Source organism: Ooceraea biroi, chromosome 12 (assembly GCF_003672135.1).
Source record: "Ooceraea biroi isolate clonal line C1 chromosome 12, Obir_v5.4, whole genome shotgun sequence".
NCBI lineage: Eukaryota > Metazoa > Arthropoda > Insecta > Hymenoptera > Formicidae > Ooceraea > Ooceraea biroi.
In genome coordinates this window covers 9504406-9529353 of record NC_039517.1, presented here as the reverse complement: position 1 = coordinate 9529353, position 24948 = coordinate 9504406, and the positions used below count along the sequence as shown (strand labels likewise).

Sequence of the window (24948 nt, the reverse complement as noted above, 5' to 3'; positions counted from 1 at the left end):
GAAGCCGCGCCGTTAATTTCCGCCGCGTGCGGATTCATTTCCCGCGTCATCGGCGCCGGTTTACAGCGCTTTACAGATAGACGCGGAAAACGCCGCAGTAAATATTTATAACTGCGATCGAGGCGCACGATATTATGCACCGTCGATTCCCCGTAAATTCTTAAACCCGGATAGGAATGGATAGGAGAGAGAGATGCCCGAAGCTCGGGAACGATGTTCGAGCTCTTATTTGTTATAGTTCCCGTGATCGTACGCGAATCGAATTCCTTGGGAGTATTCCCCACCTTCGTATTTTTTTCTTTACGAGATTACGCGCGTTGGGGTTGAACAGGATGGTATCATGCTCGGTCTCGAGTCGATCGGTGTCGATGACGGGTAATTACCAGATAGGCGGATTTCCCCAGATCGACGGTCTGTATCGTCGGCTGCACATGAACACTTAACGGCGCGGACACCGTTAATCTGATCTCCAAAGTTTCGCTGCCCTCGGAATTGCTGGCGACGCACATGTAGGAACCGGCGTCGTTCTCCTCGACGTTCTGGATGATCAGGGAACCGTCTCGCGCCACGTAATGGCCCGACGACTCCTCGATCGGCTCCTCCCGCTGATTCCTGTTGCAGTACCATCTGCAAAGGCATTTCATTAACGAGTCTTTGCATTTAATCTGCATTTAGTCTCCGAGTCTGTGAGTCGCGTCGTTCCGTCCGACCGAGTCGCCGAATAAGAGCGTCGCAAGCGGACACTCGAACTAGCGCTCGAACCGACTCCGGCATTGTTCCGCGACTCACGTGTCCCGACAATGTGTATGCAAATTACCATTTTCCACGCTTCACGTCAAAGCGGCGACGTTATTATTATAGTTGCCTAACCGGCGAGATCTGGAAAACGTACGTACGTATGCAACGTCCGTCCATCCGTCCGTCCGTTCGTTCGTTCGTCCAGCCGGCCAACCGACCAACCGAAACTCTATCTCTTCGCCGCACACACGCTCTTACCACAAAATAACTATTGTTTCACTGGAAAGGCCGAATGCATTTCCCCGCTATTGTACGATTACGCACACACACACACAACACACACATACATGCAGCCTACATGGTGGCTGCACTACCCCGTACGCGATTGTTCGCCCACGTGTGTACGACAGGGCGAGATACGCCGTCTCGCGTTTTCGAGAGGTTCCCTTTTTAAGGGACGTTCATTTTAATGATATCCGCGCCGCGCGTGATTATTTACCCAGGCAATCGTAGCGCAAATTTGCAAATCGCCGATCGAAATCCCACGGAGGAGCTGCGGACCGCTTTATCCGGGGATGAAACGCGCGGGTACGCGGTACGGATCGATCAGCCGCGATTTTCACGGGACGCGATCGCGCATAGCTGCGCCGGCTTTCGGCGTCCGTCTTAATTGAAAATTCAAAGCGTCCGGTTACCTCGATTGAGACCAGCCTCACCAGACGGGATAATCCAATCGATCTTCGGCGAGCACGCGCGACCTTTGACCTTATCTGTGGCCGCAACGAGATGCATGCATGTCGGCTACGTGTATCAGTTCGCGTGGAATTATCAGTCGTTTGCGACAATTCACGATAAAGAGATATGTTAACGCTATTGTGCATTGTCACATCGTTGATAAATGATAATAAATTTGATTGGAATGCGGCAAGATGAAAATTGGAAATAGAATAATAGAAAATTCACGTGTTGAAGTGGTAAATGTCGACGGAATCATATCTTATCAATCCTGTCGCGATTGCCACAACAATATCGGCGGACACTGATGAAAATTTCAAGCTGCCTGCCGTTTTTCTCTGCGATTCGTATCTATTCGTCAACCAGCGTGCTTTTAACGAACTCGCATATGCAGCATTTGTGCAGCCGGATCCACATGAATTTTTAATATAACGCGGACGCATTTCAAACATGCTCTTTTGATTTTAATTAAATGAGATTAGTTGAAAAACGCGCTGTCTCCCTTTAGCAACATACAATGAGTTTATTCTCAAGCATGCCAAAGAGCAAAAAATTGCTTTGAATCCAAATGAAATATTCCAATTAACGAAGTGTCGCCCAATTTATAAGATTACAAAAAGTATGAAAGATGGATGCGCCCAATAATAAATAAGGGATTCTCTTCCTAACGGCGCAGTTAAATCAGCCATATCTCCAATTAAGCAGGACCGGTCAACGAAACGAGAATACCGGCTACTTTGATAACACGAAACGAGTTTACTTTTACCTCGCTTTTAAGTCGACGGGGCAGCATCTAGATCGATCCCAATGCGAAATTCCCTTATCGCCCTGCGGGAAGTTTATCTCGGGGCCGAATAGAGCCAGTTCATCTTTCCGCGATTGCTCGTAACGCGCCATTAGCCCCGGGCATCGTCCTTCTCGCGCGCGCGCGCAGGATAACCACCCTCTCTTTCTCTCTCGCTTTCTCTCTCCCTCGATCCAGTTTCTCCTCTTTACGCTCGACGATCGGCCCCACGTGGTTTAGAAATCCGCTAAACCATATCGTGGCCCGAGGTCTTGCTTACTCCGCATCCGGGAGAAGAGATGTAGGAGGACGACGATGATGAGGACGATGACGATGAGGAGGTAGAGGCCGACGAGAGTCGCAGCGGAGATGGCGGTGGCATCGTCGTCGTCGTCGTCGTCGTCGGCATGGCAGAAGTGGAGCCATGGGTAGGATGAGGAGTATACCTATAGATAATCGAATTTACGGAGGGAAATTGGCGAGGGAAGGAGATGGGATACGGGGATGCTCGAGTGCGAGGGAACCCGGAGGGATGGAAGCCTCTGCGCGTCGCGGCGAACCCTCCGACTCTCGCTCGTTCTTTCCCTCTCGCTTCCTCCCCGCCTTCGTCTTCTCGTTCCTCGTCCTCTTCATCCTCCACCCGTTCTCTCTCACCCCTTGTCCCTCTTCCTCCGCTCTTCCTCCCCCTTCCGTTCCGTATCCCTTATCCCTATCTACGCCTTCTCTAGTCTCTCCCCAGCTCTCTTCCGTCGACTAAATCAACCCGCGGAAGAGATGGCTAGATGAGGAGGATGAGGAGCACAGGAGGTAGGCAGGCGACGCGGAAGAAGAGGGCGGCTGTTGGAGAACGAGGGGAGAGGAACGAGCGGTTGATGAACACAAGCATGGAATACTCAGTGACGTCGACGTATACGTAAATGCGGAATATTTGATGGGCTGTCAGAAGCAGTCTCTGTAATCAGCGGTCGGTTTGTTTGCGCTACCCATACAGCTCTCCCGACGTCTATATATCTTCCGACTATCTTCGTTCATCCCCGGGCTGCCCGTCGTCGTGCGCGTGCAGTGCGCACAGAGCCGCCAATCTGCACGCGCGCGCGTATGTACGCGAGTACAGCAGTCAAACCGCATCGCTCTATCCGCATCGATTCTGCAAATTTCACGTGCGTGCGATCAAAGTTCCGCCGATATGTTCTGCCGGCGACGTTGAAATTTTCATTTTGCATTACGGTGCACGCGCAAGAGAAACAGCGAGAAAGAGAAAGAGAGAGAGGGAGAGAGAGAGAACCGGAGATATATAAAATAAAGCGAAATAACCGAGAAAAAGGATATCCATACGCGGAAAAAAATCATAAAATAAAATGGAATTAGATGAGGAAGCATTCTCGATCGATCGATTGCCGGTGTGTGCCGTCCGTCCATGGTGGGTCTTTCCAAGCGCAATTGCGCGACCATGCAACTACCATGCGTTTCCGTACGACGCAAGTTTGATTACCGCGCGATCCCGTGTACGGCGCCCTCGCGGCATCAATGATAGAGCCGAACTAGTTGCTAATCGCGTAATCCGCTGTAATAACACGCTTCTACCCGCCACGCAACAAGTTCCGCAGTTCGCTTACCGCCCACTTCCCTTTCCGGCGCATTTGCGTCGACGTCAACGTGCAGCAGAAGTCGCGGTATCTTCCTGCATCGATCTCGTCGTTATTCCGTGCAGTTCTTACCTTCGTTACGCTCGCGATGGATAAATATATCGCGATCGGAGCGAACACGAGAGGATAATATCTCCAGAGAACAAGAGAGAGAGAGAAAGAGAGAGAAATAAGAGAGAGAGTCGGTCGTTATCGTAATATTTAATATTCGGTACGCGGAGAAGCGGACTCTTCCCACGTTACATTACATCATACCGCCTTCCATTTGGTTTACCTTCACCCTCTCCTGGGTCGGTCCTCCGACATAAGTCCGCGTGTCGATGAACTCTCGCGTTTCCGCACGAGAAACTCATATCGTACGAAATATCCCGGCCGGATCTATGTTTAAAATTAGCATTAATATAAGGAAAACACAGACCTCATAGGAGAGAAAGAGAGACGGAGAGAGGGAGACAGAGAGAGATGTACACGTCTAGCGGCGAGCGAGCACCGTCCGCATGTTCGTCTGTTTGCACAAAGATTCCAATTTCCCCGTCACGGCTGTCGGTCGCAGTTCTCGCTCGACGCGAAACGCAAAACACGGTTAAATCGCACGCGTCTGATTCCGTCGTGAACGCGCGCGGGCAGCATATTATTTCACGTATGATGAGCCCCGTTCTCTTATCTCCCGCTGAATAACGTTTGATTCCGCAACGATGATGAAACTCGTTATACAAGTTTCTACGCGATTAACCGCGCGTTCTGCATTTTTCCTTTCTGCTCCCTCCTCCAAGAATAGCTAACGAAATTTACCGCGGGGATATAAATCACGAAATGGAACGATCCGGATCCGCGATGCGGATTCTGTCACGTGAACGCAAGAACAAGAGAGAAAGAGAGGAGAGAGAGAGAGAGAGAGAGAGAAAGAGGGAGAAAAAATGGAGGCAGAATTCAGTCGCTGCTCGTTTATACTTTATATTCCCGCATGCGAAATCGGAAACGGGAATTGAAATCCGTTGCGGCGTGTTCCGCCAGTTTCGTCCTAATATTGGACGGTCAATATTTATCGTGTACGTTGCGGTCGCTCTCCGTTATTAACTGCCATTCACAACTGTGCTGTCGTATCTATGTACGCACGTACGTCGCGTCCGCAGCATCCCGTGGTACTCGCATCAGCGCGGCGTGTCCGCGCGAGCGGATCTTCTCGATACCGCCTCTAATTCACACGCGCGTGTTGTTCTTTACATGCGGATTACTCGCTACGACAAGTCTCGCTGAAAATAAACGGCTGCTTATCGTTTAATTATGAACCTGCGAGCGTTATATACGCGAGCTCCAAGATCGAGCAGCGCGGCGCGGCGATAAACAAGCGCACCGGCGACCTGGTCTCACAAGAAAAATGCATTTAAATTATAATTATGACCGCTTTACGGAATTACGGGAAATTGTAGTATCGCGCGCGATATCCTGGATGAATTTTGATCGCGCGATTCTTAAGGGCGCGGCCGCGCGTTATTACGCAGGAGATCATCTGTCTCGCTGCGCGAACAGTTCCTGCACAGAGTGGCGTTTTAATAACGTAAAGTGCATTCTGTTTGCTATTTAAATTTACTTGATTAGACGTGAAGAATTCGTTGCGATCGACGGTGTTGCGAGGACTTACCTGTTGACCGGGGTGGGATTGGCGTAAGCCACGCAGGGGATCACGACGGTATCCTTCAGGCGGGCCGACATGTACACCAGCTTCTCGTTTATTATGGGCGGCATGGAGCCACGGATCTCTGAAAAACGGAGACAAGCAGAGAGCGTAAATCAAATTACAAGAGCAAAATCGAAGATTAAATCGCGGGAGCCTGCCGGCTCTCCACCGCACGTTCGGCGATCGATTCTGGGGAGGTTTGCCGCGTGATACGCGGAAAATATGTTCATAAATCGTTACCGTGTCTGCGGGAAAAGGGAAAAGAAAAGCAAGCGCGGTACTTCAAGCTAGAGAGAGAAAGAGAGAGAGAGCAGGAAAATGAAGGAATCGTGCAAGCGGAGAGGAAAAGCGAGACGGAAAAAGGCAGGACTCGGTGCACGCAGCGAGCGCGACGTTTAATGGGGAGTTATGGTCGCAGATAACGCCACGTCTTACACGACACGGCGCACTATGAGGCGGAACTACGCTAGATAACGGCGGTATATCACTCGCGCTTTGGCGAGAATTTGAAATTATGTCACGCGCTATCAAAACTGTCGGAAAAATTACGTTCCGCCCGAACGGCGCGACACGTCCGGCGGCGACGTCTTCTTACGCGAGACTTGCTCGCGTACCGCATTAACGAAATTCCTCGGCGCGAGGTTCTCCCTTTTTTCTCTCCTTCCGCTCAAAACTGGGTCACTACGCCATTTTACGGAGCTATTAAAACGATATTTTCGGAAGTGGCTCGTAACGCGCCTCGCGCTACCGCGCGAAAAATCGCGTATACCGGCATGATTCAGGAAACAGAGACCGAACCGTATTCGTCAATTAAGCTTGCATGCAACGCAGTTATGATATTCCTCGTACTGGTAAACTGCGAGCTGGAGTATTGCATTGTTACGTAAATCGTTCCGCGTTTCTAATTCGCGCCCGACGTACTCTGGGTAATTCCATCTCTTTCTCTCTCTCTCGCTCTCTCGCTCTTTCTCTTTCCGTTCTTCCCTTATTCGGGAAATTCGAATTTTCTCACGCAGGACAAATTTCTAATTAAACAGGTCGATATATGCGGCACAGTTACGAGGCAAAAATGAGATGAGTGCATCGCCATTAACGTATCGATACGTATCACGGCCGCGCGCACGGTTATTCCATTTGTCCAATTACAAATGTAGGTGTATTTTTATTTCGCGTCGCACACCGTTAAAATCGAGCCACTCAATCCGCCCGGCGCATATCTGCGGTAGAAATGCAGCGTGGTTTATTGATTCGCCCATAGATACTCAAGTGCCCTCTCCTCTTTGGCACGTGTGTTATTTCACGATCAAATGATGTGTGGACAGCGACGCATACGTGCTGTTACATTTAACGAGGAATTAATGCGCTGGATTACGGCGACGAATACTCTCGTCGGTCGTGTTCCGCACGTGCGCAACACACACGTACACGTTCTTCTCCGCACATCGCGACAAAAATATTTGTCGTCAACGTTGAGATACGTTTGCACAAGCGAGCGCGTGTGGTGCATCATTTCAACGCGATGATGAAAATTAATAGCAAACGTCGATACGCGTCGAACAATATCGCGCACATCAGTCTTAATTCATTAATATTATATATTCATTACTTCGGTAAATAGAATTCTCCCATAAATTACGGTTTCATTTCATCATCATCAGAGAGGAGACCACGGGGAAATGGTACCGATCCGGGGGGGTTGTTTAACAAAAACGGATTACTCCGGGACGAGTAAAAACTCGGGCGGAGACGTGAGCGGAGTCGTATGCACCGTCCAGCTATCGTTCGAGTATCGATTATGGCGTTGCCGAATCTGCCGAGACCCTCAAGCCCTAAGCGATGCTGCTGCGGTGTACGGAACCCCATAATACCTGTAAAATTCGCGCATCGAGATCGGTAAATCAGACCGGCATTGCGCTCCTGGCTACGCCAGCGAATCGCGTATCGCTGAAATTGTTTTACGATCTTCCCTGATGCGCGCGTGATATTGCATTATCCGACATCGTGCAATAAACGCTGTGCGAATTCTGGTTTCGGTGGACCCACCTGCGGGACCATCGCCATGGGATTTACACGCGCGTCGGATAATACCACCGAAAAGTTTCCTCATTACTCCGGAAAACTACTGTACATCGAGATGTTGGTTAATTTAGTGTGCGCCACGGGGGACCCTGTTGGGGGTGCATGGGGGAGGGAGAGGGAGAGGGAGAGAGAGCGCACAAGAAAACGGGGCGCACCGAAATATGCAAACGATCAAATTTCTCGGAAACTTCATTATTAAGTTATTAAGTACGTAAGTGCGCTTAGCATAAATTTCTATCTTACAGTGGGGAAACATCCCCCTGCGCGTGGGTGGTACCGGGGAGCGCGAGACCGGGGAAGGAGCGCCATACCCGCATACCCGGGTTCCCATTACGAATGAGCGAACGCGCGTACATTTCGGGGAAAATTGAAACCCGTGAATTTTTTAACGCCTGCGCGCCGAGATATTCTTGCTCGGGCACGTCGGATCGGTTTTTCTTGCTTGATTATGCGCCGGCACACAGACAGCGAGCACTTCCGCCCCAACCCCGTTCTTTACCTCGATATCTCAAGAATAACGCGACGGCGATTCGCGTCACAAGATCGATCGCTCGTTGTCGTCGTCGCGAGCGCGGCACGCTGCAATTTGAATCGCTTCTTTTGTTAGACTAAATTATTCGCTTAATAATTACAGCCGCTAAGACTGTTGCAGTTCGAATCGTTTGAGGAAACTCGAAACCCGCGGGGAGATAAATATGCCGGACTATCCGATTACAGAGAGCCGGCCGGGAGACAGGGAGGGACTTTTTCACATCAATCGTCCTCACTTTCATCGTTCCCTTATTCGCGCAGCTCGCTTCAGACAAATATTTATCCCGCTTGCGTATCGCGCTGTCGAGCGCTTTCAGCGAATTATTTAGCATTTATTCGGCAACCCGTCAAATGATACACGAGGTAATTAACCCGCGAGTGAATAACAGCGATAATTAATTGATGTCCGTTGGAAATATTTGCGTGATTAGGAATACGGTAAAGCAGCGCACGGGCACGTCGGTTATGGGCTGCAATGCATTTTCGCTCGATGCCGAGTCGTATCACGTTGCCAGCTTTCAAACCGAGAGACTCTTTCGAGCACAATACATTTATCACGCTATCGATACGATTACAAAATAGGTCGCTGAAATCTGCAATAATTGTGATAATTAATTAGCGTCATTTCGAGCAAACATCTATCAAATTGCTCCGCCGTACGCGATACGGAACGCAATGTATACGCTTGGAAGTGCACAGTGAGAAACGACACGCACTCGGAATCACGGCGAGACAAGTTCGTCCGCTCTCGGTGCAACGGGAAACTTTAAATAAGCCGCACGTCTCGCCGAAATTTGTGATATCACACGAGAGATTCTCCTAGTTTTCTAAAGTTTCTCGGAGTCCCAGGGACTTTTGAAAATCTAGAACGTCCGCCACGGAGCCGGTTCCGGTAAAGTGGTTCCTCGCGCAGCGGGCGTATACTGCACTCTAAAAGAGCGAGGCGATCAATATTCCATTATAACTATTATTTCCACGCACCCGCGCAGCTCCTGCTGGAAAATCGATTTTAATCGAATAATTAAATAAAATAAGAATAATATATATTAAATAAGAATAATAGATGAATGATGATATTTATAATGGCTCCGAAAGGAAGATTCGACGTTAATGGATCGATCACGCCGATGCCTTGCGGCGGAACGGCGCGGAAAATACATACGCGCGAGCGGATAATTCACCGTTACGATTAAAATTCCGCTTGGTTTCGAGTGTGACGTCCCAAAGGAAGAGGGAAACGTCATTAGCCGGCTCGGTTACCGCTCAGGATAACTCCATTCGTTCTACCTTTTTCCGTTCACGTGCGTTTATTCAGTCTCCCTATAACTTACACAACGCTGTACCGCGGGCGTCGACGCTTCTTTATCTAATTAAACGTCGACCACCGTCGAAGAAGTCGCCCGGACGGTTTCACGCCGGCAGTTAAACGCGCCGCTTTTATCTCCTTTCCTCCCTCGCGACCGCGCCGCTATCGCGAGATAAGATCCGAGTTAATGCGACTGACGCGATGAGGGGAACAAATTACAAGAGGGCGTAAAAAGGGGCGAGGGGCGAGGCGCTTTCCGAAATTAATTATCCACTCTGTTTGATGACGTCCTAACTCTTAGATCTCCCTTTGATCGGATATTAATTAATCGGCGAAAACACGGTGATTCTCGTTATTTTTATCGCGCGTTCGTTACTCGATACGAGTAAATATCTAAACGGCATAATGGCAGTAGCGCTTTGAACGCACGTATTAATCATTTTGATGACGCGGACGTAACCAGATCGTTGATCCGCGGGACAAATTTTTCCCCTTTCATCGCTCTCCTTCGGTTGCTTTCGCACGAAATGAAAAAAAATGGGAAGTATAATTGCCGCAGTATCGATCGGATCGGCTGCGGGTAAAGTAAACATTTAATTAAACTCCGCCATACGTCCGATATACGTCCAGCTCGAGGCGGAAACGGAATTTACCGTCCGACAAGCGGCGGATATCCTGTGTCCGAGCTCTCTCCTCTATTTACGTTTTCGAAAAATTTAATAATTGTTGGAACAAACCCGTCTTTGTATTTGCAATACGATGAACGGGACCGATAACACCGATCTCTCTCTCTCTCTCTCTCTCTCTCTCTCTCTCTCTCTCTCTCTCTCATTTTTCGTGCGTTAACGTACTGACCCGACTAGTAATTGTGAATAGGAAGGATAATGAGATGGTATAAGGATACTGATAACGAATATCCGCGACTTTCTGTTCTCCTGCTTCGTTGTACGTTAGTAATAGCTTCATCGATTAACTCGGAAGCACTGTTCTTTTTGTTTCAAGAAAATTGTCGGCGTTTATTGTCTTCAGGTAATTAACAGCGGGAAATGTGAGGTTTCCGGAGTGAAGTTGGGAACTTCATCCCGCGACCGGGAAAATAATAAACTGGAAGTAAAAAATAACACCGAGCTATCGTGTTCCCTTCGGTTAATTTCACGTGGCCTTTAATAAAATTTTTATTTTTCGTCAAAATTGCTGTAACCGGAGTCTCCAATTACCAGCAACATTGACTATCGGCAAACTGCGGTAAACTGCGCGATGAACAATGTGTTCTGTTGCAGTGACGGGAAAGTTCGACAACACGCCAATCGAAGGGTCTCTTCTTACAAAGTAGATGGAAGCCAGCCGTCCCTTGCATACAGAGGGAGGAGGGAAAAAATGTACGACGTACTCACCAGTCAGTTGCACTCGCCCTACATTGCTGCTGACGACGGTTTCCTGAGTTAGCCGGTGATGCGTCCTGCACCGGTAAGTCATCTGCGCGTCGCTTCGCGTAATATTGATTATCATCAATTCGCCGGTCGGCAGCATATGATATTTGCCATCTGTAACAACAACAACGGCAACAACGGCGCACCGTTTAGTCTCGAATTACAGTCCCTATCATGGTGGAAATCGAAATCGATCGAAGGGAAATCACACGGTTAAATGCGAGCGCGCGCGTATAACGTCATGCAATATGATTCCTGTTTTCCCCGACGTTATAACTGTGCAATTAATTTACCGGCAACGCCCGGTAATTGTATGTATAAAGGGTCTCCATAATTTTAGAGTAATTCTGTGAGAGCGCTCGGCGTGCTCGCATAAATTAACTTATCTCCAAGTACGTGTAATATTACATGTTATTATATTTTAATATTATATATTAGAAACCGCGCATAAATATATTCCTTGAATGTTCTTGGCGTTGCTTACCGCCCATCGTGGAGGGGTAAATATTGAAAGCTGGTTCCTGAAGCCAAGACGTGACGGTGACGTGATCGCGGACGAAACTGGGCACGATGCAGCGCACCAGCACGTTATTGCCAAGGAAGCCGTTAGGACTCTGCACTTCCGGATCGTAACGCTGGTTCACCACTGCAACACACAGTAACGTTAACTTCCACCTCCGGGTGCGTGCACCGTACTTTCAGAACCGTAAAAACGTTACGGACACGCAAATACGAGTACCGAGGACGATTCGGCTTGACAAACGTCTGTCGATAGGAGGCAGCGTGAGGACGTGTCGTGCTCTCAACAATATTTGATACCGCTTCTAATTAGCGAGCTTTCGTAAAACACGCGCTGATATAATACACGCTCCGACGTGTGTGATTCCACTGTGCCACTGTATTCTTGATGATCTGTTTAACGCATGTTTGCGGATAAACATGCGTTACATTCATCGCGCGTATTCGCGTGCGGAATTGTACGACCAGTTAATAAAATGAATTACAAATAGCCTTCATTAATTTGCTAGAAATTTAATGATAATTGGACGGGGAACAACGAAACACAACGAAACTAGCGATGGCAGAGTATTCGACGATACGAGGAGCTAGAAGCGTACACGTTGAATTACGCAAATTTAATATAGACTTTTTAGTTATTTTTTCAGTAAATAAGAATGGCACAAAATTCCGATGTTTCACTCGTAACGGGCAACATTTTCGCAATTGTGTCTCGTATGAACGTGAACGTGTCTCGTTGTGTCCTGATACGAATCATTTAGGCCCAATCCCACCAACGTCGGTTAATTTTAACCGTAGTTTAACTCACTCTTCGTCTCTTTCTAAGGTAGGTAGTTAGAAAGAGACGAAGAGTGAGTTAAACTACGGTTAAAATTAACCGACGTTGGTGGGATTGGGCCTTAATTTGCATTCTGCTTGAAACGCATAATCAGTTTTTAAAGATTTTTTATTTTCATCAAGCAAGGCGGTCATAAGTAAAACAGCTTGGATTTATGAAAAGTGACATTCTCTTTGAGAGACATCGCATCATCCGTCATCATCCCCTTCGTCCAATAATCGTCATCTCGTCACGAAGACAGAAGGTACGCGTTAACGAAAGGGCCCGCAAGCTCGCGAGATAGAAAGATAGACAGACGAGGGAGGCACAATACGGTCAAAGTAGAAAATCCCAAAAGACCGCGCCTTATCCAAAATCTCATGTCGCAATCCACCCCTGACCCGGCAAACCCACGTAAGTTGATGGGCTCGGCTGAAAGGTTGGTAAGGGCATGTCTAAGAGGGGGATGCGGAATAAGGTTGTAAAGAAGGTGGAAAGCAGCCAGGCAGCCCGGCACGGGAGACCGAGGAGTGCGCGAGGGTGCGCAAGAAGGATGCAGGGCAGCACGGGGCACGAGGGGTAGAAGGAAGAGGGAAGAGAGAACGGTGGGGTAGAAGCAGCCAGGGAATCGCCGTGCGGTGTGGTGGTGCGTCGGAGGCTCTGCCTCCGCAACCCGTTTCGAGAGTCAGCGGAGCGAGGCACTCAGACTTCAGAATGGGGTAAAAACTCAGTGAGTTTGCCCGTACTCCATCCGTTCTCCCTGCCTCACTCCCTGCGCTCGCCCCCTGCGCTCACCGGCATTCTATATCTCTCTCGTTCTATCTCCCTTTCTGGTTTTCTCTTCGTTACTCGTTACGTTTCCCTCGTCAGCCGCCCTACTCTAGCTCTCTTCTCTCGCGCGTATCGCTCGCTCGCTCGCTTCGCTCTGTCGGTTACACGGCAACCAAGTCGAACATAAACTCGGCAGACGTCTCGCGGCAGGTAATATTTACAAATCATGAAACGAGCGGCGGGAAAAGATAGGTGAGGCAGGCGGAATGAACGGGGGTGGAAGGAAGCGGAGAGAATCAAAGGACCGAAAGACAGGAAGGATGCGACACGCGCTCGCGACGACCAGCTCTCTCCATCAGAACCGCGCATGGCCACCCCCTCATTCGCTAGAGAGTAGTTCGGCCGAAAACCGCGCTTTTTCGACAGGTCGGATTTTACGCAGAGTCCCAAAGAGCCTCTCGTGGTGACGCGATTACTCGAGGACCGGTCTATGACCGAGCGCAGCGTAGCTTTGAGATCCGGAATGCAGACAGCATCATCGGATGCATTTTCATGAATTACACTGAGAGAATGAAGAATGCAGCGAGAACTCCACGTAAAACATTCCGCACGAGGTATTTTATGTATGAAACTACTTTGAAAATAAGAATTATATGGTGACGCTCATCTGATAGTATAATTCCACGCGTAGCGCGTTCTTTAATCTTCGATCAACGTGCGCGCAGCATGCAACTGCTCTGGAAAGCAATATTTAATATCGAGCGCGACGACTGCTTGTAGGGAATTTGTAAGGGGAAACTGCAACGCCGGCGCGCATATACGTTGTACGAGTTATCTTTAAACGATAAGCCGCTAAATCGAGTCGCAACACGAGCTCGAGAACGTGACCGTCCGCACCGTAAAAGTAAGCAGCGCATGGTTCCTGTAGTTTTCATAAAGGAGTTCCGTGTGGTCGTTAAACTTCCTCATTTTCTCGGTGTAAGGTGATGTCGTGCATACACGCACGTACACACACGTGCACCGTCGCGACGACGTTGAGAGGGTGGATTTTGCATGGTCGGCCGAAGCGAGAACAACGAGAGCGCGCCACCACCGCGAACCACCGGATCTTCGGGGTTTCTCGAGTCGCGTCTCGACCTGCTCGCTCCTTCTCTCGCCCTCGGAAATAAATAACGAGCGAAATCATTCGACTGAACATCGTTCGTGCGTTCTCGTTGTCGCGCTGACGCAAGCTGTTGGATGCGAGTAAACATGAAAAGGTGAACGTTCGATGTTCACGGGACCAGTTATTCTTTCGTTGCGCTTTCGTTGTACGACTCCTCAGTACATGGACGTGTACACCGAGCGCGCGTCGTATTAAAATAGGGTGCTCACCCCCCGCGCCATCGTCGCTTCATCTGTAACATTCTTGCAAATGATGGCGCGCGACGCGCGATGGTTTATCCTACGCGTGGGTATCTTTCTCGCATCGTTCGTCATCTCTCGTGTCGTTTATCTTTATCTTCCCGGAGCCAACAATAATGAAACATGTCAAGAAACGACGAGACTAATGGCTTGTTTGTCTCGTAACTCTGGCCCGAGGAAACTGCCGGACGACGGCAGTTATTCCCCCGGGAGCGTATCTTCGCCGAATCGGACGCACCAGAATAACGAGCCCACGCACACGCACGTCATCATTAGGATGATTCTCCGGCTTTTAGAAAAAGATGATCAACTCTTTCGTCCGCGCGTGTTTCTCGTGGGAAAAATTGCGGATTATTTTCTGAGACATCAATTTCCGTAGGCTTTCCGGAAGAGTTGTCCCCCTCACGGGTTGACAAGTAACCCCCGGTGTGATGTGTACGTGACTTCTTTTCATCGTTTTGACAAAGCGTCGCGGATCACGCATGGATAGCGGTCCCAGGGGTAGCGGGAGAGCGAAGAAAAAGCTGACATTTCCAACGGTAACCAGGAGCGATCGCGCTCGCAATCATATCCATTTTGTTTCCAGGGATAGAGAGCGCGAGCGACCGAAAGATTTTTCTCGAAGGAAGGCGGAAGGAAGGGTGGCTGTAGCCGGGTATAGCGCGGAAGCGACGTGCAGGACGGACGGAAACTCGTGGAGAAGACGAGCAAAAAGAAAATGGCTGAGGCGGAGACTAGGAGCTGACGCGGCAGAGAGGTACCAGGCATGAATCTGAAAAGGTATGGGCTGCGTTCACGCGACGATGATTTACGGGCGTATTAGGTCGATAAGATATCTTCCGGTTCGTTGACCCGGCGGAAGCTCTATTTTTAAGGCGCCTCGCGGCCTCCTTTTACTCCATTTATCCGCTCCTGCCGCTTCTCTTCCTCTCTCTCTCTCTCTCTCTCTCTCTCTCCCTCTCTTTCTCTTCCTTCTTCGTTCTCTCGCCGTCTTTTACTTCGATACTTTCGTAAACGTGAATTTTGGAAGATATCGCGCCCCGTCAGGTAAAAAGAACTGGCAGACAAATCTCAACCCCCGTTAACGCGATTTCAATGATTAAGTACCCGTAGCTGTCTAACATGAAATTTCTAATATTTCAAAGTAGACCGAATCATACATCTCGCGAAATTTATACTGTTTTCATGAGACAAACAGAATATCGAAAAGTCTCACATACGAATTTATCACTTCCAGAATATTAAGAATTGAAATCGTTGATGTGATATTGACTCAAAATCGCGGTCAACAACTTATATATTTATATAGTTCAAGATAAAAATACGATTTACAATTTCAACGGAACACTTTATTAAATAAGTCGTGAATCGCTATTTGGCACGGCAAATTATATGTATGATACATTAAATCGATTTTCTCGTTTAATATATAACTAGCAAACCCGGCACGCGCAACGCGCGAGTACAAAGATAGTCTCTAGCTAAATTTTACGCTTTGGTCACGTGACTTAGGAGTCAAAGTTCAGAAAAATAAAAACCTGAGCACCTTTAGGATCATGCCTGATTGATCCCCGTTGTCCGTTTTGACCTATGATCTATGGTCTAGGAGGAGTTCTCATTACATTTTCGTATTAGAATTATAGATATGAAAAACTATAATTTATTCACTCCAGTTATTTGATTATCTGGTTATAACTTGAAATCTTAAAAACAAATTTATCTTGCAGAATATTAAAATCAGACAAATTTGTATCAAGATTTCAAGTAATAATCAGTAATCAAATAACTGGAGTGAATAAAATGTATATATATATATATATATATATGAGTGGTTTTATACATATATACAGATTAAGATAATACAGTAAAAAGATAAAATAACAGTTTCAAATTTTAACACTAATGGAAAGCTTTTTTCATTAAATTGTGAATCGCTATTTCATTTACGGTAAATTATTTTATATATTAAATACGGTTTTTATATATTAAATACGGTAAATTATTATAATAATAACATCAAATCTGATCTGTTAATTTGATATTTGCTTCTAAATAAAATATTAAAACTTGTAATTTATCCACTTTAGTCACTCGATTATCCGATTATTATTACTTGCAATCTCGCGGCAAGGGAAAAGCATGTGCTTAATTCATCGAGCACATTACTTATTTAAGCTCACAGTTCTGGCAGTACCTAATTCTACATCACGTATAACAGTTTCAAAAGCAAAAGCATCCATATTCTCTTAAGTAAAACCGAAACCTAAAACCTAAACCTTGGTTCGGCAATTCAGATATTCGATTATCATTGCAGATTCCGATGCAAACAGGCAGAGAGAGAGAGAGGGAGAGAAAGAAAGAGAGAGAGAGAGAGAGAGAGAGAAAACCAGCTTCCTTATTTAACTCGTCAGTCACGATCCGACGTGATGTGCCAGCGTGAACCCGAGAAGGAAATTTCATCTCGTGGCCGCGAGACCGTGGAGACGATCGAATCCGCGAGCTCACGCTCACGGATAGACGCGCGCACGCGCTCGCCTACTACTAGGCGGTCTATCTGCCACGACCAACGTGTGCGGGGATATACGAGGAGACGAGGACGAGGACAAGGACAAGAACGACGTGGTGTCGTCCGGAGATCCGACGGGGATAGCTCGAAAAGCGGACCGCCGGCCGCGATGCATGCAGATAACGAGGGGGTGAGCGCGCGAGAGGTTTCGCCCGGTTGGCGGTACCTGCTCTGACGGTGACGTCTCTGCTAACGATCGCGCCGACGCTGTTGACGGCTGAGCACTTGTAAATGGCCCAGTGGACGTCCTGCCGGAAGGCTTCAGCCTCAAAGGCGGGAAAGTATATCGTCCCGTTGCCAAAAACGTGTCTGATGGCGACGATGCTCGTTATGCTGCTGCCGTCCGCCGCCAGCCAGTCGACGGTGGGCAGCGGATTTCCACGGACGGTGCAGTCTACCCGGCCACCGTTGACATTAGTGAACTCCACCTTAGACGATGGTTCCGTGACGAAACTGGGCCCCTGCGTCTCGTAGGACGCGTAGGCGGTGGTACCTGCGGAAATGAAAGACGCGCTATTATATTATTATTATGGGAGTAGGAGCACGCGGAAAAGCCTCTTAACTATATTTAATTAAGATTACGGTCCAACCCCTCCGACCCCTGCCTCCGATCCTATTTATCCTATCCCATACATATTTCGCGGATTTCCGCTCTTTCGTCCGCGCTCCTTCGTCGTTCATTTCGCGTCGCCGGGGCGCCGTGCAGCTTTAAAATACGCTTGCAATTTTCATTATTGCCGTCGTGTGTCTCGCAATCTCGGAAAATTCAGCGCGGTGGCTCGCCGTATTGTCCCGCACGAGTCCTCGCGCGGACTGGCGAACCCTCGCGCGGTCCGCTTTATTTTGTGATATTCTAATGCGCCATAAATTCTCGAGTATTACGAATAACAATCAGAAACGCATTAATCACGCGACGGTGTCAGCGAATGGACACTCGGTGGTGGATTTTTCGTCCGACCGGGGGTCGAATGCGAAGTAATTTCTGGGGGGGTAGAGACCGAAGTGGTCAGCAGCGGAGAGAGGCGTGTGCGACGGGACGTGCACTGTATCGTCGACGGACACGGACGAAGATAATACAGCCGGCCATAAATCATACATTTAACGCTGAAATTCGGCCGTAATAGCTTCCATAAATGGAGCGCATTGCGTCCTCCCGCCCCCGTCTTCCCCGCCGAGGCCTGTTAACCATTCATCACCCGAGTTATGTTGATTTAAGTAGGAATGCCGGCCCGCTCCCGATGTATTCCGCATTCCGTCCAGCATTGCTCATCTGGAAGCCAGCCCAACCGAGTAGCGTACAGAATATCCCTCCCCGCAGAACGTGCAACGAATGACGCGCGCGCTCGCCGCGTGTTTCCGCGTGCGTTTCCCGATGATCGCGATCGACGTTCGTCGGAGTACTGTCGATTTGCGAGATGTAGCTGTAGCTTTGACAAATTAAAACTGGCAGTGAGAAATCAAGTTCTGATCTCATAACGACAATTCATTCATTTCGTGAACTATAATATAATTGTGCCGTTGTACATTTATACAAATTTATACAAATATACAACGTCATATAATTATGCAATTATATATATATATATATATATATATATATATATATATTATCATAGCACTCTCGCAAGCTTATGAACTTGCAGACGAAAAGTGGATACGGATAGACTTGAATTGATTTATAGCGAAACACACGTGCTTTTGCATGGTGCGGGCTGTAGTCCAAGTTACCCTCAGTAGCCGAACGTGTATAGCCGAAAGAAACGACGTGGAGAGTTATTTCGGCCGGATCTCCAATGAGAGCGCTTACATTGGCAATTCCCCTCTGCTTGCACTAGCCTAGCGAGCTTAAATCTTGATTACTTATCTTCTATAAGCCAACGCAACGTTCTCCCCTGGCAAGCGGGCGTTCCTCTCCACCCTCGTGACGCCGCGCCGCGCCGCGTCTCGGACGTGCACGTTCGAATCGGGAAAGTTATCGTTTTCTCCGAGAAGAGAAAATCGCGGACTCTCCTATAAAAGCTGTAGTACCCGACAAAGATTTACTTCCTACCTTACACTCTCCCTTGGCTCTTCGTCTTCCTTCCTTCCTCTCTCTCTCTCTCTCTCTCTCTTTCCCTCTCTTTTTCTCTCTCACCCTTATTCACCTCCGAAGCCGACGGAGTTTCGAATCTTAACGTCGCGCACACTCCACCATCGTCAGAATAGCCGGTGCGCTGCAGACCCACGATTGGATATATCTTGCGACCTACATTCCCCGGGCACCGTAATCATTTCCCCGCGGAAGGAAGGAAGGAAGGAAAGTGCTTCACATAAAAAGTTAACTCTTCATCTTCCGAGAGAGTTCGGCGCTCCGCGTTATAATTTCGTCGTTCCTACAACCGACTGACGTGCACGTCGGCCTCCGTCTTCCAATGATCCGATCGTTACTTCGAGGAGAGCATCCCAGATCAGTACACATCAGAAACGACCTGGCACGACCTGGGATCCCGTCCCATCCCGTGCGTGAATCGGGTCGGATTTGGATTACGCACGATTGCGTCGTATCAGGGCAAACGGGATCAGTCGTATAATCGAGGGAACCACACGGACTCTCTCGTGTAATCGCACGAATTTTTATCTCCACGTCGGTGGGCGCGGGTCCACGTTCGTGACACGTAAAGTGTCATAAAGCTAACGAGATGCCACTTTCGCTTCTGATTACGTAAGAGGTAAATTGCACCAAACAGACAGGAGAATTGATTACGAGCCACGGCGAATGAGCTCGAAATACATTGGCTCATCGGAACAGCTAAACAATGGAGGACGAGTGGTGGGATGAGCGGAACGCGCAGCCAGCTAGCTAAGGGCTGCATCTACTCTGGCACGTGCTCGACTGCACACACCCTCTTTGGACGCACTCTCGGTGCAAGCGTATGGAGAGAGAAAGAGATATACCGGGGGAGAGAGGGAGAGTAAGCTCGTTTGCGATCGCCACGCTGGCTGTCGTAGGCGATATGCCGAGTAGGCCACTACCGTCACACCCTGTCAACCCTCGAGTTGTCATCACGAGCGTACCCCGAAGACGTGTACTTGGGTGCTTCTTAGCCGGCGGGCCGGCTTGAAGAGACGGGACGACGAGACGAGGACGCGGCGAGCGTATAATGTTTTGTGTCAACATCCTTCGGGAATTTACCTCTTCTTTGAGCTGCCTCGAGTGCGCTCGCTTTTGTGCGCATTCCATCCGCGCCACATCCGATGTCCTTTCATGGAACAACGCTGATCTTCGACCGAGAACGACAGTGGTTTCTTTTGGATGTTTCGAGCGCGCGGACTCGCGGGCGGAAAGGGGTGGCTACCTGGGAACGTGGTATTTTCATATGTTGACCAGGACATTTCTGCGAGCTAGGCGCGAAAATTCAGAAAATCTTTTTTTGAGGGGAAGAATTTAAATATGTTAGCTTTCTTAGTACATTCACCAAAAATGCAAAAATTCAATTAGAATTTCCTTTAAAACACTTTTACGTAAATTCGTTGAAAGTTTGGCTTTTACGTAATTTGTTTCGCGTGTGTAGTCATCCATATCAGCTTGTATGTTTCCAATCGATAACACGAGAAAGCTAGATCATCCCCCTACCGGATTGTGTTCCTATCTCCAGCTCAGTTCTCGCGATTTCGAAAAGTCAGCACGGTTAACGACGACGTCGACGAAGTAGCCGGCATCGCTGACTAATTGCCGGCGAGCAGCGGATAGCTAAAGCCCTTAGAGCGGAGTACGGTGCGCGCACAAAGGGCGGAAGAACCGTCGAACAGAGCAGTCGCCCGCCGCGGAATCAACGGCTCATTCAACGGCGTACGATTCTTTCGCCCGACCGGAAAGTGACGAGAGAGAAAGAGAGGCGGAAAAGTTAAGCTCGGGATCCACGCGTCGCTTAAACAGGCGGAATGCCTGGCTCTGTGTAGGACATACACATATATACACGAACAGAAAGGGGCGCGCGCGCGTGCGCTTCGCAAGGGGTGAAACGGAGAGAACAGATAGATGCCGAGGATGTGAACGGGACAGAGGCTGGATATGGACGGTGGGGAGGGTTGTAAAGAGGGGAGGGCGCGAGGAGGATGGGGAAAATGAGGAGTCCTGTCTGTGGTTTGTCCGACAATGCAAACCGGCTTTCTCATATCGCTGCGTTGTTTCCATTGTTCCGGCGACGGTTTGCGCGCGGGGGAGGGTTGTTAGTCATTAGTCCATGCGGGTGGTGGAACGAAGTCGGAGCATCCGGAAAGGGTGGCACAGGGGTTTATCCGTCGCCGCTTAACGCCGATCGTCATCGTGCGATCTCCGTCGTTGTCGGATGAATCCCCGTGACTCTCATAACGAGTAATTTGCCGTCGTCGTTGCCATCGTCGTCGCGCGACATCGCGCTATTAAAAAGCGGCGAACTCTCGTCTGCGAAGTCCGCCGGTTTCCAAAGTCTCGTATTCGCAAGCGCGCATCGTCACGAAGCTATCTTAGAATCGCGATTACGTTTAGTATTTGAACTTTGAAGCCGAGTGACTGAATCGATATCCTTGAAAATTGATGTCTTAATTATGCATCACATTTGTAAAGAGTGGACAAATGATAATCCTATGCGAAGCGAGAAATCTCGTATCTCTGCTGATAAGTTGAATCGTGTTTAGTAAATGTTTACGTTGCGTATTGCAGATACAAAGATGAACCGTAATTTCCTGTCACAATCGGATCATGTGGATCACGCGGCATGCAATTGGCCAATAAATCGACAGTGTTGGCACGAAACGTTGTTCTACAGGAATTTCAATTGCCAATGGAATTACTGAAATGTAAAACGGATAAAATGCGTAAAACGGATGATGCTAAACGGATTGTGCGGCACCTTTGTGCGACGTGACGTCATAGTTTTCATCGAGAAAATGCGGGTACGAAGTTGCGCGCAAATACTTCTCCAACGGCAACCGCAAGTTGCAAAACCGCGCTGTTGGTTTTCAGTTAATAAAAAGCTCAAATATTTATAAATCTTATTGCGCCGAGTTTTAGCGTTAAAAGGATTGGTAGAAAAAATACAGTTTTTTTTTAAATTCATGTGATATGTATGAGCCACATTTTTATAAATTTCTCATGGATATTAATATTCGTTATAGCGAGGCAACGTAGATTGATACAATTTCGCGTGATCAGAGATTTCTGGCGCTGTGTGTATACAACAACATAAATTTAATCTCCGTAACAGTACCTAAATCTGATCTGCGCGTCCTGCTACCTGCAGTGGATTATTAATCGAAAGTTCTCTCTACGGCTTCCACTGCGTCGATTCTCTCGAGACCTTTGTACTCGCGATCTCTGCGCTTTACGATTTCATTCTTTACTTTACGTCTTAGTTTTGATACCCACAGTCAACATGAAATACCGCGATATCTTTAAAATTCTATCGAGATAAAATACAGCCGACGGATTAAATGACGGCATTTAATTTTACTGCACTCGAAACTCGAACCTACGTGGAAATCCCACCGCCCCGTATTGTTCGCTTCTCAAATATTACTCTCTCTCTCTCTCTTCAAAAGTAAAAAATATGATTAAATTTTGCACATGCTGCTTTTAGTCTCTTCTTTATTCACAAAATGGTTAAAGGAAAATAAAGCGCAAATGGAAATGGCACGAGAAAAAATGGATGTATGAACTATTTATGTGCCTAAAGCTTAACGTCTGATTGTGAGAATACCTTCAAATTATATCACCCATTTCTTCTAAAACCACGGTCTGTTATCTGTTATCCTTTCATTGAAATAGAAAATGACTAAACAACTTTTCAGGTAGAATAGGTCATACTGCCAACTCTAGAATGTCGCATGCGTAACTCTACGTACAATGCGTTGCGCAGGCCCTACCGGCGCAGCAGCCGAGCAAAATTATCTTCGTTACACAGTAAGGCGCACCCGCGTTAATTACCTGCGTCAGCAGCGCTTGTCCATTTAATTGAGCCCGAGTATCTGCGATCGACCGTTAATTATTTCGTATTACGGAATAGCTAATCTACGATTAGCCGGCCATTATCTTGTCCCTGCAATCTGATTTCTAGTTGAGCGGCTTATCACGATGTTACCGTGCGCGATCGCGCATTTATTCGGCGCGTGTCAATCGATGCCGGAAAGATTAATGTATTATATAAACGACCGACGCGGCCGCGGCATTTTTGTTAAAATATAAATGCACTCCAGCAAAATTGATCCGTAAATGGTGGTGGAAGGTAGCGCATCGAGCCCCGGGACATCCCAGTTGCGCGTTAACTGCGCGAACTTCGAACGATAAAGCTTAGCCGTTAAATTTCGGCGTGTTTCCCTCTTCTCTTCCAGCCCGCGCCGTTCGGAAATTTATCCGCTTTACCACATCAGAGATTAGCTAGTTCGTCGATGGTAGCGTAGATCCACAGCGCCGTAGGTTTAAATAATATTAACGCACACTCGCACACAATGCACGCTCGCGAATTGTTCATGATTTTACGTGAAATTGCGGTGGACGGTAACATTAGTCTATATCTCGACGCGTTATCGGTGACAAAATCACACCTGCGATTATATCGTTAGGTCGCACGTGGCCGCGAGTTATCAATAAGCGGAAACTCGCGTCGAAAATAACGGATGGTAGAACCGATTAATTATCCAGCGCTCGCCTCTTCATCTGATTCTCGCGTTTCTCGTAATTTTGCAATAAATCCTTTCCTGCAGCCGCGTGCGTATCGCGAGTCGTCTCTTTTAGTTTCGCAACAGCGCGCGGCTTATTTTTCCGTTGAAAATCCGCTAATTCCGCGAGATACGTGGTTTTTGTTCCGTCCCAACCAACCCTCGTTCCTCTCTCTCGTCCCCTCGCCCGACCTGCGGCTTATAATGAGCGTGAAAGCTGCCTTAAAACGCACGTAAGTAGCGTCATTATTCGGCTCATACTGAGCCGCGTTATTACGTTAAACGAGCTTGCATATTTGCGTGCGTAAAGAAAATAATTATATCGCGATACGTTAACGTGGTTAAATACGGCCGACCTTTCTCTATATATTACAAGATTACCGCGATCTCTCCCGTAATTTTTATATTAAATTGCACGAAATACAAGTATACCGTTGTGCTCAAACACTTTCGGATACACCGGAACAAAAGCGCGAAATTTGTTCCACGCGCAATCAAAAAATGAGTGCCTATTTCCGAAACGCGATTGCATCACTGATCAAACTATGCTCGTTGCGCGATAAAACATTTTGCCATTTTACGTATGCGCTGCTATATAATATAAACAGTTTCAATTATTTACGAAATAATATTGTCGCTGTATTATATTTTTCAGCTTGAGGCGTCAATCGCAAAATTATAACGAAACAAATGCTTGCTCGCGGATTGCATTGTCCCTGTGAGATCGGATCCGAGCCGCGTTTCACGCACGAGAGCGGATACTTCCTCTTTGGGCATTGTCAAAGGTCAATACCGAAAATTGCTCTCGGGCACCGATGCTTTTCATTCGTCATGCCTGCTTGCTTTATATCCGCACCGTACAATTTTCTACCCGCCACATACACTCGTGTCCGGAGTTAAACGATATTTTGGGCGGTCAACCGTAAAAAAAGAGAAAGAGAAACAAGCGAGCATATTAAAGCTAAGCGGGTCTCTGTCATAAAAAAGAAAATATCGCTTGACCATGTCGATCTCTCGTTATACGTCGCCGTTCGAGATGGTCGCCTCGACCTCATTTGCTCGATCGCGACCACTCGAATTCGTTGAAGTTCGAGAGAACCCACGATGAATTCCACGTCAGGAACACACGCAAAGAGACGAGCCCGTGACACCCGTATTTCATTGTACGTATTTCATTGTACGTGCGGTGCACATGCACCATCGACCCGAGGGTCGATCGAATACGCTTGATTCCTTGGGCGACGCGACGTACACTTGGGCTGGATAACA

The 24948-nt window shown here is 48.0% G+C and overlaps 1 protein-coding gene across 7 annotated transcripts in view; it reads right to left on the bottom strand.

Annotated features, from left to right (window-relative positions):
* Window positions 1-24948, bottom strand: part of LOC105282206 (Down syndrome cell adhesion molecule-like protein Dscam2) — a 77505-nt gene that overhangs the window by 37469 nt on the left and 15088 nt on the right. For all 7 annotated transcript variants that reach the window (XM_011343993.3, XM_011343990.3, XM_020032579.2 and 4 more), the window contains 5 exons: window positions 17171-17497; window positions 11412-11573; window positions 10892-11041; window positions 5546-5663; window positions 384-627 (listed from right to left, as the gene is read on the bottom strand). In XM_011343993.3, the coding sequence (XP_011342295.1) occupies window positions 384-627; window positions 5546-5663; window positions 10892-11041; window positions 11412-11573; window positions 17171-17497 (1001 nt within the window). The remainder of the gene's footprint in view (window positions 1-383; window positions 628-5545; window positions 5664-10891; window positions 11042-11411; window positions 11574-17170; window positions 17498-24948) is intronic.